Genomic DNA, 16,104 nt, shown 5'->3' with positions numbered 1-16,104 from the left:
CGGAATCGTAGTTACCGGATGCTAGGGTCCACCTTGGGGGTCAGCGCTCAAGAAAAAGATGTGGGTCAAGGTGATTAAGAGTTTAAAACAGATCAAAAGGAACATTTTTAAGTGGAAATGTGCAAAGCAAGTATGCACAGTACAAACCAAGGGGACCCCCCCCCCCAAGAAAAACGCACACCTTTGTCCTCCACCACTCACAGTCCCTTAAATGCCTTCCAATATAAAAACGTCTTTAGTGCCCAGGCTATTTTATAGAATACTAGCATAACCCAGCATTTGTGTGTCTAATGTGTACAGAACCGCAGCTACGCCAGCCGTAGACCTGGTGTCATTTTGGTTGCATAAAAGCGGCAAGGGTGATAGGAACTGAAGTGTTCTGTAAGCGATGTGCATAAGTGGCCCTGCCTATGCCCCTTCCGTAGTCCACCCATTTGAATGCTTCCCTTAAGTTCGTGCCGCTGATCTGCACCCTTAGGGAATACCATACTTACAATAACAGAGTAACGTCATAAATGTCGGCAGTTAAACACCTGTCTGGTCTATCCAGTCTGTCCAACAAGGTGGTTAGAGTTGAATCTGGCACTCTGCACAGTTCCACTTCTTCAAGATGAAACACGGGTATACTTAATCTCTGTCTATCCCTGCCAGTTTCGGGAACGGACCATAGAACTCTGCCTGGTGTTGGTCCTACATCCCAAGTACCAGAGTTGTCATCGAAGCCCACGCCAGCCTTGATCCTGATCATGTGTGTGAGGATACGCTTACCTGAGAATGTTCCAGTATTCTGTACATTTTGCATAGACAGACAATGTTGACACTCTCCCAGTAGGGCTGGGTGTAGGGTAACCATATTTGGAAACTAAAAAAAGAGGATACGTGACTCCACCCATAGTGTCACACCCCGTTCTTGCCAACTTTACTCCACTCCAACCCCCAGTGCAGCCTCTATCTCTCTCTAGCCCCCCCACCTGAGTCTCCCCTAAGTCTCTACGTACCTCCTCAGCGCTGCATTTAGCAATGTGATCCTGCTGCCGTCAGCCTGTCCCAGAAGCCTTTGCTCTTCAGCATCCCGCCTATGTGGGAACAGGGAGTTGCTGCAGCATAAAGACTTCTGGGGCAGGCCAACAGCAGCAGGATCATGTTGCTAACACTGTCAGCTGACTGAAGTTTGGAACTTGCAGTGCATGAAGAGGTATGTGACGGGCGTATGGGAGAGCCAAATTTATTTCTGAGGTGGACTGCAGACTAGAGTGAGTCCAAAAGCCAGAAAACTCCCTCCAGTCCAGAAAATTGTCCAGACACCTGGATACTCCTCTAAAAAGAGGACATGTTCACGTAAATCCAGACGTCGGGTAACCCTAGCTGGCGTAGGTCGAGGGTAGAGTGCGCTTTGGTTGTATCCACAAAAAGGTGGTAGATCAAGTTCATGACCTTTTGACCTTTTATATGTGAATGATTTAAATACCACAGTCGGCCTTTAACAAAACAATGACCTGTATGTTTTTACAGGGGAACTGATTATTTCTTCTGTATAATTTTATTTGTAAGGAGAAGGGGCAGCAGCTGACCTGAAGAAACAAGCAGTTGAGGAAATGATGGACAGGATCAAAAAGGGAGTTCACCTGCGACCGGTTAATCAGGCAACCCGATTAAAATCAAAGGTTGGAAACGATTGCTTGACAGAGAAATTCCTCCCTTTATAGGATTATCTTTATGCATGTTGAAAATCGTGTCTAGCAGACACATCCAAAAATGTCTCTCGTGAGCATGGTGTTTCTTAGTTTAGAGGTTGACTTTGGTCATTCGCTGCCGTTTTTAAAAGCATCATTTGATTGTTTCATTTGAGGTGAGATCAAAAGGGAAGGAAGTGAAATTTGCCCAGTTGGGGGAAAGGGCTTTCTCTCCTCCTTCCCTAACACCAGGTAACAGCACTCTCCTCTTCCCTCCCCATCCACAATTACCCCAGCCTTTCCTCCTTTCTCCCTCTCCAGAGTCCAGCTCCCTCCCCTTGTTACCCCAGCACTCCTCCTTTCCCCTTCCTTGCCAGTGATGACCTCAGAACGACACAACCACTGTATTTAGGGGCTGAATTGCTGATTGCTATGTGTCTTCAATGAACCTCACTTTAAAGCTGGTGTGCTGGAGATGATCTCAGACTTCCTTTCGCCTTCCCACTTGCTTTGCATTAGACAGTTTCCTTCTGAAGTTCCTAAGGTGTGATTCTTGCGGTCATCCAGGTCTTGCCATGTCTGAATAAGTGGAACCTACGTTTCAGCCATTGTGCCATGTCCGTAGCAGGCGCAGGCTGTCACGTGTAGGTACACCAAGTGATGTCCATAGATTATAGCAGTGGTCTCCCAACGTTTTTCACATAAAGGGCCACTGTATGAATACGAGAGAGTCCTGAGGGCCAACAAAAGGTTTCAAGCTTACACATACTACTCATTCTGTACAACTGCCTTTGCTCTGGAGCATCCCGCCTGTGTGGGAACAGGAAGTTGCTGCAGAGTAAAGACTGCTGGGGCAGGCCGACAGCATGTGCTCAGACGGGGTTTTAAAACATTAATCCTAATATTGATTCTACAATACCATAGGGGAAATTCTATTGATAGCACCTAAACTTCAGTGCAGTACTTGGCATCTAAGTTAATTGAAAAACGCTGTTTGAAATGGCGACAAACATTGAATTTAAAGCACCTACCAGAGCCTAAATAAAATGCCTGAAATGGTGTTTAGGGGCAATTCATTGCAAAAATAGGTGCCAGAAACGTAGGCCTGGAAAAACCTGACCTTCATTTCCGGCACCTATCTTTCACAGAGGCGCGATTCTCTACACAGCACCATCGCGTGATTGACGTGCGATCGGCGGCTGCTTTATAGGTGGTTGCTGATATTGGCACCATATAGAGAATTTGGCAGTTGAAAGATATATTTTAAAAACTCGTTTATTTTGGATTGTCAACAGTGGCAAATTCCATAAACAAGAGACCCGAGTAGATCGTTTGCAGTTACTCTAACAACTGGGCCAGATTGAAATTGACACATTTACAGGATTTGAAGAATGCTTTAGCCAACTGTTTGAGAGCCACAGTTGGAAATGGCTGGTTTATAGTATTCCATAAACCACATGTAACTGGAAGACATACTCGTGGCCCACACATGTTCTGTACACATGAACGCTCCTTGCACTTCTCCTTTCCAATCCACGGGTTTAGGACTTGTGACTTTGGTTATTCGCGAGTTTCTGCCTCCTGGACGATTGCAAGTTTTAAAGGCTGATTCTGATCCGCCTCCCTCCAGACCTTACCTAGTGGCCTAGTGGTGAAGCAGGGCAGGAGCGATCATCCTACGCTCCTGCCCTGTGCAGAGCCGCCAACAAAAATGGCTGCGGTGAGATCCTGTAGTAGTTTCATGAGACCACGGGACCTCACGGCAGCCACTTTTGTTGAGGGCTCTGCATGGAGTGAATGGAGGGTGCAGTTCATCATCCCGGCATTGTCCTTGTTGAGAGAGAGAGGGGAGAGTTTCAGAACTTGGGAGGGAGGGAGGCTTCAGCAAGCAGTTAGGAGCTAGTCTTTATAGATATTTAATTGTTCGTGTAAGGTTTTATTTCATTCAGTTAGGGATTTGCTGGCTCATACATGTACGCCAGGTATCGTCATGGCATTGTGTTATTTTGCGGAGGATTCAAATGACTTCAAGTTTCATGTTTTCAAGTTTCAAGTTTTATTAGTGCTTGATAAATCGCTTATTGAATATCTAAGCGATGTACAATTTCTCTCCCACCCCCAGTACCTTTAAGACTGAAAAACAAGTGGAGGTGAAATATGTACATTTGGAGACATTTAGATTATGTCCATCCTATCAGAAGCAATAGTTATGGGTCTGCAGTCCCAAGAATGTAAATAAGCTTACGGGAAAGCTGTTGACCCAAGGATGTGTTTCGAACCTTCATATCTAAAGGTTGAAGTCTAGAGTTTCTTGGATTTTATTCTCCTTCAGCGTTCAAAAGCCTCCAGGAAACCATTGATCCTCTTTCAGCCTAACCGGTTGTGCGACTGGGTATACAAAGTAGTAACCAAAATCCTACAGCATTACGGCAAGGGATTTTGAATTTTGCTCAAGCCTTTGCCAGTACTACAACTGAGGTGCAGCAGGTATTTCTCAGTCTCTGGAGAACTCACAATCTGAGTTGAGTGCCTTGCCCAAGATGAGAAGGAGCAGCAACGGGGTTTTCAGCCCACTGATCTAACCATTAAGCCAGTTCTCCAGAGATTCTGATTTTTTTTTGCTTACGTAAACTGGTGATGTAATTTTTGCCAATTTTTTTCTTCTTTTTGTTGTTTTGTCTGTTAGATTTGAGTTAGGTTTCTTACACTGCCAGGATAGTGAGAGAAATTGTTTTTAACTACGGTAAATGGACTTGTTTTCTATTTTTGTTTCAGCCTGAAACATCTAAGCCCTCAGAAAGTGCTGTGGAAGAACTGAAAGGTATACTGGTAAGATGACTCTTTTTTGCTTTGTTCCCTCTGCAGTCCCCCTCCCACATGCATGCACATCTGAAATGTGAGGAAGTAGATGCCCTCAGTGAAAGCACAGTAGGCCAAGGATAGACCACTCAAGTAGTGGTGATATTTCTGGGGAAACACATCGCCTCTCTCCATTAGAAGATCCTTAATATTTTTCTTTCCCATTCTCCCAGAACGGTTTCTATGAATTTATTCAGGTACTCAAGCATTTTTCCCTGTCTGTCCCGGTGGGCTCACTGGGGGAGGGGGGATTAAGTGACTTGCCCAGGGTCACAAGGAGCAGCATGGGTTTAGCAGTGGTGCAGGAGGCAAAGTTAGGGCAGAGGAGCAATTTAATCAGAGTCGGCGGTGGTACTCTGTCCAATAACTGGCTAACTATGTGTATAAATTTAGGACAGTAAGTATAATCATTTAACAGCACTGAAATTCACATAACAGAGAGATAATGAGATGTCTTGTTGCACAGGAATCTGTGGGCCTCTGTAGCCTGTTTCACTGATTATAGCCTTTAAGGGAACTGGAAGAAAGAGGCTTTACAATTAAGCACCTGGAAATAAAGGTACAATTCAACCAGATTAAAATTACAGAGACAGTGCATAATGTGGTTTAGAGCCAATTGGATAAGTTCACATTCTTTTCTGGGAAAAAGGCTGTTACAAGCTGAGGTTCTCTCTCTCTCTCACTCACATATGTGGGCATCGCAAGGTCCTTGGCCGAGCTTTGACAGGGTTTTCTAATGCTTTCTCCTGGAAACTACTACTATTATTTCTATTTCTCTGAACCAGACTTTTCACAACTTCTCTATGCCTTCATCTTCTCCTGCAGGGAATACTGCAAAGCATTATTCAACAGACTGACTGCAAAAAATATTATGCATCTCTAACGTGTACAAATGCAGCAATCAGACTACTGAAGAACCTTCGTGTCTGTGATTCGGTACCCCAAGCGCTAGCGTTGGCCCACTGGCTACCCGTAGCCAAACGCTGCACCACAAAAAAATCTCAAATACAGACGTATAATTCAATCCATGGTAACCTTCCTGGGAGTGAAAACTTGGAATGACCTGACCGAAACGACCAGAACAGAGCATAGCTACATCTCGTTCCAGCAGAAATTGAAAACCCTTTGCTTTGATACTTGAACACTAAATGAATCCCATTCTATCTCCTTCCTACTTTTAATCTCGCCCCTCCTCCCCTTCCCCTCCTTCTTTTCCAATCTGCCCTCTTTCTACCCTCTTCTCTTTAAGTCGCCTTTGGCCTGCATAGGTATATTAAACCGTACCATGCAGTGATCACTGGATGCCAGATGATCACCCACTGTAACATCAGAAACACTTTCCCCATTTGTAAGCACTAAGTCCAGTATGAGCCCCTCCCGCCTGGGTTCCATAACCAACTGCTGGAACAGTTCTCCTTTTAGAGAATCCAGGATCTCCATACTTCTAGAAGACCCCGCAACAGGGATACCCCATTCAATATCCAGCATGTTAAAATCACCTATAGAAGATTAGATTAGATCTTCAAAGGCTTAGTACTTGCATTCAAGTCCTTACACGACATGGCGCCTGGCTCATATCAGCCAAACTCTTGCCTTATGTCCCAGATCCCTCTGCTCCCAGGAGGATATCCATCTTCAAATACCCCCTGGACGGAGCCTCCAACTAGAAAGTGCCAGATGAAGGTCATACTCTCACTTCTTATTGAAGCACTGGAATCAGCTTCCTCCTAACATCAAATCTCTTAATGGGCTTTTGAGCTTTGGGAAAGCAAAAAAAGCCGACTCCTCAGGACAAGCCAGCATTCGGACTGTTACTCCCAAACCACAGTATTCATAATACACATTCAACTGACTCTCTTCCTGTGCATGCTTCTGGCTCCTAGTGTCTGCTAATCCAGAACAACTGAACTAGACTCATCTCACTGAATCCTATCACCTTAGTCGTATGTTCCTTGTTGTTAACTGCTATATGTCTTGTTTGCTAACTGTTAACTATGTTACCATGCAATCCATTCTGGGAGGATGGGATATAAATCGAGCTAACTAACTAAATAATTATTTCTAGAGCGCTATCAGACGTAGGCAGCGCTGTACAGAGTCACGAAGAAGACAGTCCCTGCTCAAAAGAGCTTACAATCTAAACAGACAAGACAGACAAACAGGATGCCGGGGTTGGAGATACAGTTAGGGGGATGGTTAATATGCTGGTTAGGTTAGGCAGGCTTTATCACTGGAATGGGCCCACATATTACTATGTTACATATTGTATATCCCATTCCTCCTGCTGGAAGCGTTATGTATTTGATGACTTGACCCTGGTGCCTCCCAGGACCAGAACATTCCATAACCAGTCATGCCTTCATTCCAGTGATAGAGCCCATATTCCAGTTCATTAGCTGATGCTTCATTTTAACCTTTCCCTAGGTTTGCAAAAATATTCAGCAATTCTTCTGTGCCGCATAGAAACATGACGGCAGATAAAGGCCAAATGGCCCATCCATTCTGCCCATCCGCAGTAACCATTAATCTCTTCCTCTCTCTGAGAGATCCCACGTGCCTATCCCAGGGCCTCTTGAATTCAGGCACAGTCTCTGTTTCCACCACCTCTTCCGGGAGACTGTTCCACACATCTACCACCCTTTTTGTAAAAAAGCATTTCCTTAAATTTCTCCTGAGCCTATCACCTCTTAACTTCATCCTATGTCCTCTCATTGCAGAGTTTCCTTTCAAATGATAGAGACTCGACTCTTGTGCATTTAAATTACGTAGGTATTTATACGTCTCATCATATCTCCCCTCTCCCGCCTTTTCTCCAAAGTATACAGGTTGAGATTTTTAAGTCTGGCCCCTTACGCCTTATCACACACCATTTTAGTAGCCTTCCTCTGGTTGACTCCATCCTTTTTATATCTTTTTGAAGGTGCGGCCTCCAGAATTGTACACAATATTCTAAATGAGGTCTCACCAGAGTCTTATACAGGGGCGTCAATAGCTCCTTTTTCCTACTGGGCATATCTTTCCCTATGCAATCTAGCATCCTTCGAGCTTTCGCTTTCGCTTTCACCTTTTCAACCTGCTTGGCAACCTTAAGATCATCACATACAATCACACCCAAGTCCTGCTCTTCCGTCGTGCACATATGTTCTTCACCCCCTAAACTGTAATGTTCCATTGGGTTTTTGCACACATGCATGATCTTGCATTTCTTGGAATTAAATTTAGATGCCAAATTTCAGACCATTCTTCAAGCTTCCCCAGGTCTTTCTTCATGTTATTCATCCCATCCGGGTGTCTACTGTATTGCAGATTTTGGTATCATCCGCAAAGAGGCATATCTTATCTGACAACCCTTCAGCAATATTGTTTATAAAAATGTTAAAAAATGTAAAACAGGCCCAAGAACAGAACCTTGAGGCACACCACTGGTAACATCCCTTCCTCTATCCAATTCTCTGGTCACCCAGTCAAAGAAATTGATCAGATTTGTCTGACAAGACCTACCGCTAGTGAATCCATGTTGCCTCCGGTCCTGTAATCCACAGGATTCCAGAAACTTCACCATTCTCTGTTTTAAAAGCGTTTCCATTAATTTGTTACCACAGAAGTCAGACTTACTGGCTTGTAATTCCCTACTTCTTCCTTACTTCCACTTTTGTGGAGAGGGACCACATCTACCTTTCTTCAGTACTCCGGTACCACTCCCGACTCTAGAGAAGCATTGAAAAGGTCAGTCAGTGGAGCTACCAGAACTTCCCTAAGTTCCTTCAGCACCCTCAGACGTACACCATCTGGCCCCATCGCTTTGTTTACCTTTATTTTAGCTAGCTCCTCACGAACACAACCCTCTGAAAATCGATCAGGGTCTATTACTCCTCCATCCCTATTCACATTTGTCTTCTGGGGTCCCACTCCAGGCGCTTTAGCCATGAACACAGAACGGAAATATTTGTTAAGCAATTCAGCCTTTTCTTTATCAGCTTCTATATATTTCTCCCCTTCACCTTTGAGTCTCACAATGCCACTTTGGCACTTCTTCCTATCACTAATATATCTAAAAAAGTCTTGTCTCCCTGTTTTACTATGTCAGCTATTTTTTCTTCCATTTGCATCTTTTCTTTCCTGACTACTTGGCCAGCCTATCTTAACTTTTCCAGATATTTTTACCCGACTTCCTCTTTCTATGATCTTTTGTAGTTTATGAAAGTTGACCTCTTATTCTTTAACTTCTCAGCTACTACTTTTGAGAACCAAAACGGCCTTCTTTTCCTCTTACTTTTACTTACTTGTCTTCAGAAAAAGGTCTGTCGCCCTTACAACAACTCCTTTTAGTTTTGTCCATATCACCCCATACTACAAGAAACTTCACTGGCTACCTGTCGAGGCCAGAATACTCTTCAAATTTGGTTGCCTTTGCTTCAAGACCCTCCTCCTCGGCACTGCATCCACCTACTTTCTGAAACACCTCACCCTACCCACCTCTCACAGAACATTACTGTTCACATTTCCTTCTCCCAAAGGATGCAAATTCAAAAGATTCCTTAACAGGACACTCTCCTTTCAAGTAGGGATTTGGAACAACATCTTTAGCGACCTAATCCTGAACGCACCAACATACCATTCATTTAGTAAATCACTAAAAACCCACTTATTTGACAAATTTATCTGATCCTTCAATTCCACTCATCTCTTACCTCTGCTTATACGCTCCTTCTTCCTTCCCTACCACTCCATTCACTCAACTGTCTTCCACACCTTCCCAAATCTAACTGATGTAACCTCGCTGTCCTTACAGCATCTCTTATTGTATACCGTCTTGAACTGAAAAGGTATGATGGGATATAAATAAAGCTATTATTATTATTATTATTTCCACTTCTTGCAGATGTTCCTATCCAGACAACAATTGCTTGACGTAATCCCCCATCTGAACAAAGATATTTTTTTAAAAGACAAGAACCTTTACTTTTGAATGAGCCCTCTCTATAACCATCTTAATATTAAACCGTGCCATGCAGTGATCACTGGATGCCAGATGATCACCCAATGTTACATAAGAAACACTTTCCCCGTTTGTAAGCACCAAGTCCAGTATGACCCCCATCCCTCATAGATTCCATTTTCCCAGGACAAGCAGGCAGATATTCTTGACTGATGGGTGACGGCACCGACGGAGCCCCGGTACGGACAATTTTAGAGTGATTGCACTCTAAGAACTTGAAAAGTTCTAGTAGGCCGCACCACGCACGCCTTCCCGCCCGACAGAGGCGCGCGGTCCCCAGTTTCTTAGTTTCCGCGGAGCTAAGAAGACGCGTTTCTTTCAACGGCTGTTGAAGACTTTTTTCATATCGCCTTCCCGCTCACGTAAACCCTTAAGGAAATATTGTTTCCTTCATTTTCTTTTATTTTCTTTTCTGTAAAAAAAAAAAAAAAACTTTGGTTTTTTTTTTCAATTCTTTCAATTTCGCCCCGGCGGGGCCTGTTGCCACCTTAGAGGCCTCGGCCTTCGATTTGGCAGAAGCCGTTTTTACCTTCATGCCCCCTCAACCCGGGTTTAAGAAGTGCCAGCGGTGTGCACGACCAATTTCACTCACTGACCCACACAACTGGTGTCTACAGTGTCTTGGTCCTGACCATCGAGCGTCTACCTGCACCCGCTGTGCGACTTTAAAAAAGAGAAAAATCTCTGAAAAATCGGCAGATCCAGCAGCAATTATTGTTTTGTGCCGAGATGTCTGACTCTGCGGCACCGGCACCGACATCGGCCCCGTCTCAGTCGGCACCCACCTCGTCGATACCGCATCGGCGTCGCATCCCTCAGGTAAGCCGGCTAAGAAGCCTTCCCCGTTGGAGCGTCCTCCGGTCTCAGTAGCAGCGAGCCCAGTCCTGCCGACCTCGACCTCGGGTTCCTCATCCTCGGGGCATAGAATGGCACCGCAGGTACCGCAGAAGAAAAAGGCGGTACCGGTGCCTTCGCTGGACGAGCGGATCGCCGCTGTCCTGCAGGTGCAGCTTAAGGAACAGTTGCAACAACTCCTTCCTGCACTTTTGGCACCGAGCCTTCCGGTCCCGGTCCAGTCTGAGCCATCGGTACCGACAGTGGAGCAGCCTCTTCTTTCGGCATCCACTTTGTCGGTAGCGTTACATTCTGCTTCCTCGGTCTCCATGCCAGTCCTCGCACCGGAACCGAGAGCTCAACACCAGGCTGTTCAGACTTCGGCACCGATGCAGCCCTTAACGTCTCCCGGTACCTTGTCTATGAGGTCAGGTAAGTCGGCACGCAAATCCCGACACCTGGAACCCTCCACACCGGAATCTCGAGACCGCAGTTTTCAGGTTCGGGATCCTGATCTGTGGGGTGACTCAGAGGACCCTCTTCTCTCTGAAGGGGAATGTTCATCTGGTGATGAGGATCCTTCTGCTTTAGACCCATCCTCTAAACCAGATGTAACCTCTTTCTCATCTTTTTTAAAAGAGATGTGTGACTCTCTCTCTATTCCCTTGGAGGCTGAGTCAAAGAAATCCAAAGCTTTTCTTGATGCACTGGATTTTGACCAACCTCCAAGGGAATATCTCAAATTACCTCTCCATGACATCTTGAGAGAGACGTTTTACAAGAATTTAGAGACACCTTTGACCATTCCTGGAGCCCCCCGCAAGTTAGACTCCTTATATAAAGTCATCCCGATTCCTGGGTTTGACAAACCACAGCTCCCACATGAGTCTCTATTAGTGGAATCCACTCTAAAGAAATCCACGGGAGCTAGTGTATACGCCTCAGTCCCTCCTGGCAGAGAAGGTAAAGCCATGGACAAATTTGGCAAGAGGTTGTACCAGAATGCGATGTTGGCCAACAGGTCAGGGAATTACGCTTTCCATTTCTCATTCTATCTCAAACATCTCATACAAAATCTGACTGGTTTTGAGAAGTACCTCCCTGACCGTAAAAAATCTGCCTTTCGCCAAACTTCTTCATCGCTCTTACAACTTCGAAAGTTCATGGTCAGGTCGATCTATGACACCTTTGAGCTGACCTCTCGGGCCACAGCTATGTCGGTGGCCATGCGCCGACTGGCATAGCTCAGAGAGTCAGAACTTGATGTCAATCATCAGGATCGACTGGCTAATGCACCTTGCCTGGGGGATGAGCTGTTTGGAGAATCCATGGACTCCACTACTCAAAAGCTTTCGGCTCATGAAACTAGGTGGGATACTCTCCTCAAAACAAAAAAGAAGACCCCACCTACCAGGCCTTTTCGTCAGCAATCGGCCTACCAGCGTCGATTTGTGGCTCGTCCTTTGCCACCGGCAGCTCAACAACCCAGGCGTCAGAGGCAACAACAAAGGCAAAACACTAGACCTGCACAGCAGCAACAACAGGTGAAGCCTCCTCCTCCACAAAAACCTTCACAACCTTTTTGACTTGGTTCTCCAGGACATAGCCAGTATCCCTCCATCTGCCCATCTTCCGCTGCCTATAGGAGGACGCCTTACTCATTTCATAAGCCGTTGGGAAACCATCACCTCGGACCAGTGGGTCCTCAACATCATCCGCCACGGCTACTTTCAGACTCTTCCTGCCCAAGGTCTACCAAAAGAGTCTGCTTTGAACACTCCTCAGTCTTCCCTCCTTCTTCAAGAGGTTCAATCCCTCCTCCTTCTGAACGCCATAGAGGAAGTTCCTCTAGATCAAAAGGGGCAAGGATTCTACTCTCGTTATTTTCTAGTTCCCAAAAAGACAGGAGATCTCAGACCCATCCTAGATCTTCGCGATCTCAACAAATGCTTGGTCAAAGAGAAATTCAGAATGCTTTCTCTGGCCACTCTTTACCCTCTTCTCAATTAAGGCGACTGGCTATGTTCCCTCGATCTCAAAGAAGCGTACACTCATATACCGGTCAATCTGGCCTCCAGACAGTACCTACGCTTCATGATCAATCGTTGTCATTACCAATACAAGGTGCTACCCTTCGGTCTTGCCTCCTCTCCAAGAGTGTTCACCAAATGTCTGATTGTGGTGGCTGCCTTTCTACGCTCTCACCACCTTCAGGTCTTTCCTTACCTGGACGACTGGTTAATCAAGGCCAATTCATCTCAGACTGTTCTCCTGGCCACCAACCAAACCATCCTGTTTCTTCAACTTCTGGGGTTCGAGATCAATCTACCCAAATCTCATCTCATCCCCACTCAGAGACTTCAATTCATCGGAGCCGTCTTGGACACAGTCCTCATGAGAGCGTTCCTGTCATCCAACCGTCTTCAAACGCTTCAATCTCTATATCAGCAGGTGCTTCCACAACGTTCCATCTCTGCCAAGCAAATGATGATACTCTTGGGTCACATGGCCTCCACAGTTCATGTCACACCCTTCGCACATCTTCACCTGCGCACTCCTCAATGGACCCTAGCTACCCAGTGGTCCCAAGCGATGGATCCTTGCTCACGTCACATATCTGTGACATCATCTCTTCGTCAGTCTCTACAATGGTGGTTGATATCCTCAAATCTCTCCAGAGGTCTTCTCTTCCATCTACCTCCTCATCAACTTATCATCACCACCGATGCCTCCCTTACGCCTGGGGAGCTCATTTGAACGAGTTCCAAACTCAAGGACTTTGGACAGCTCAGGAAATGAAGCATCACATCAATTTCCTGGAACTCAGAGCGATGTTTTATGCCCTCAAGGCCTTCCAACATCTTCTCTTTCCTCAAGTCCTCCTGCTGTGCACAGACAATCAAGTTGCGATGTACTACATCAACAAACAGGGTGGGACAGGCTCTCGCCTCTTGTGCCAGGAAGCCCAGAAGATCTGGACTTGGGCCATAGCCCACCATCTATTCCTGAAAGCTATCTACATTCAGGGAGAAAAGAATTCCTTAGCGGACAAGCTCAGCAGAATTCTCCAGCCTCACGAGTGGGCACTCGATCCTTTCACTCTACAGTCCATCTTCGCTCAATGGGGCACTCCTCAGATAGACCTTTTTGCAGCTCCTCACAATCACCAGCTGCCCCTGTTCTGCTCCAGACTCTACTCTCCTCACCGTCTGGCAGCGGATGCATTTCTCCTCGACTGGTCCAATCTGTTCCTGTACGCTTTCCCTCCTCTACCTCTCATGTTGAGAACCTTGTTCAAGCTCAAGAGGGAACGAGCCACCATGATTCTGATTGCTCCGAGGTGGCCCAGGCAACATTGGTTCTCCCTTCTACTTCAACTCAGTTCCAGGGAACCTTTTCTTCTTCCACTGTTTCCTTCTCTGCTTACACAGCATCAGGAGACCCTTCTACATCCCAACCTCCAGTCTCTGAACCTGACAGCTTGGTATCTCTCGGGCTGACTTCTCATGATACTCTTTTGTCTCAGCCCGTTCGTTCCATTCTAGATGCCTCCAGGAAACCAGCCACTCTGCAATGTTACCATCAGAAGTGGACACGATTTTCTTCCTGGTGTCTTCTTCATCATCTTGATCCCACTTCCCTGGCAGTGGAGTCATTGTTGGATTATCTGCTTTCTTTGTCTGACTCTGGCTTTAAGTCTACTTCCATCAGAGTCCACCTCAGTGCTATTGCTGCTTTTCATGAGCCGGTTCATGGAAAACTTCTCTCAGCTCATCCCTTGGTGTCCAGGTTTATGTGGGGTCTTTTCAATGTGAAACCACCTCTTAAAGCCCCTCCTGTAATCTGGGATCTCAATGTGGTTCTTTCCGCCTTAATGAAGCCTCCATTTGAACCTTTGGCTACCACTCCTTTCAAGTTTTTCACTTGGAAAGTACTTTTCCTTATTGCTCTTACCTCTGCCAGGAGAGTCAGTGAGCTACATGCACTAGTTGCAGATCCACCCTTTACGGTCTTTCATCATGACAAGGTGGTTCTGCGTACACATCCAAAGTTTCTCCCTAAGGTTGTCTCTGAATTCCATCTCAACCAATCCATTGTTCTGCCTGTCTTCTTTCCGAAACCTCACTCTCATTCTGGTGAACAGGCTCTGCATACTTTGGACTGTAAGAGGGCTCTAGCTTACTATCTAGAGCGTACGAAACCCCACAGATCAGCTCCCCAACTCTTTCTGTCCTTTGATCCGAATAAATTGGGACGTCCTGTTTCTAAACGTACGTTGTCTAATTGGCTGGCAGCGTGCATTTCATTCTGTTATGCTCAGACCGGACTGACACTGGAAGGTTCTGTCACGGCCCATAGAGTTCGAGCTATGGCAGCTTCTGTAGCTTTCCTCCGTTCCACTCCTATTGAGGAAATATGCAAGGCTGCTACTTGGTCCTCAGTTCATACTTTTACATCTCATTATTGTCTGGATGCATTCTCCAGACGGGATGGACACTTCGGCCAATCTGTTTTGCAAAATTTGTTTTCCTAATGGCCAACCTTCCTTCCATCCCTCTTTTTGTTAGCTTGGAGGTCACCCATCAGTCAAGAATATGCTGCCTGCTTGTCCTGGGATAAAGCACAGTTACTTACCGTAACAGGTGTTATCCAGGGACAGCAGGCAGATATTCTTGCGTCCCACCCACCTCCCCGGGTTGGCTTCTTAGCTGGCTTATCCTAACTGGGGACCGCGCGCCTCTGTCGGGCGGGAAGGCACTCGCGCGTGCGCGGTGTGGCCTACTAGAACTTTCCAAGTTCTTAGAGTGCAATCACTCTAAAATTGTCCGGGGCTCTGTCGGTGCCATCACCCATCAGTCAAGAATATCTGCCTGCTGTCCCTGGATAACACCTGTTACAGTAAGTAACTGTGCTTTACCAACTGCTGGAACAGTTCTCCTTGTAGAGAATCCAGAATCTCCCTACTTCTAGAAGACCCCGCAATAAAGATACCCCAATCAACATCCAGCATGTTAAATCACCTATTAGCAAGACTTCCCCTTTTTTAGATATATTCTGAATGTCTACTATTAAATCTCTATTTCTTCCGTCTGTGAAGGAGGCCTGTATATCACACCAATGTTCACCATTCCCTCTTTCCAGGCTTGCAGCGAGGCCCAGCAGCCATCCATCAGTTTTCACTGCATTTTCTATTATTTGGGGTTTAATCTAATCAACTTCTTTCTTTGTTGTTGGAGATCAGATGTTGGGCTAAGTGAACATGTTGGGCTTTTGTGAAATGTTACATTTGCAACTGACCTTTCTTTGGGTCAACTTTATTCCAGCAAACACTAAGCACATCTAGCAGTGAAAGGAGACTGAAGTGCCTAGATACCACCGATAATGAGACGGAGCTGGAAAGAATTTTACGCCGAAGGAAAGTGACAACAGAGCAGGACAGTACGAGTAAGTTACTTTGAATTCATGGGTCAGCCCTTCCAGACGTTATCCCATCTAGTATCTCCTCACCTGTAAAAGTTCAAATGTTCTTAATCAAAACTCATAATTTGCTAGTTCTTAGCAGTGAAAACACCCGTTGAGATGTTCGCTTGACATTTATTCCTCTTGATTTCAACATCATGGAAGCTTGCAGATTAATTAGCATCTAGTGTGCCTTTGCAAAAGTCAAAAACTGTGCAGGTGAGTTGAATTCTCTGCGCTGCTCCAACGCTCAAAGGAACTCTAGGACTGTCGGAGCAG

General features: G+C 45.8%; 1 protein-coding gene across 2 annotated transcripts in view; it reads left to right on the top strand.

The window, feature by feature from the left end:
• The window catches only part of SHTN1 (shootin 1), a 229,468-nt gene that overhangs the window by 147,575 nt on the left and 65,789 nt on the right, over window positions 1-16,104 (top strand). Inside the window, exons 13-15 of one of the 2 annotated variants that reach the window (XM_033943623.1) lie at window positions 1,555-1,664; window positions 4,449-4,502; window positions 15,690-15,810. In XM_033943623.1, coding sequence (XP_033799514.1) covers window positions 1,555-1,664; window positions 4,449-4,502; window positions 15,690-15,810 — 285 coding nt within the window. Of the gene's footprint in view, window positions 1-1,551; window positions 1,665-4,448; window positions 4,503-15,689; window positions 15,811-16,104 lie in introns of both variants that reach the window. The other variant, XM_033943621.1, reaches the window with a different exon arrangement.

Source organism: Geotrypetes seraphini, chromosome 4 (genome assembly GCF_902459505.1).
Source record: "Geotrypetes seraphini chromosome 4, aGeoSer1.1, whole genome shotgun sequence".
NCBI classification, from domain to species: Eukaryota; Metazoa; Chordata; class Amphibia; order Gymnophiona; family Dermophiidae; genus Geotrypetes; species Geotrypetes seraphini.
This window is presented reverse-complemented; position numbering and strand designations above follow the sequence as displayed.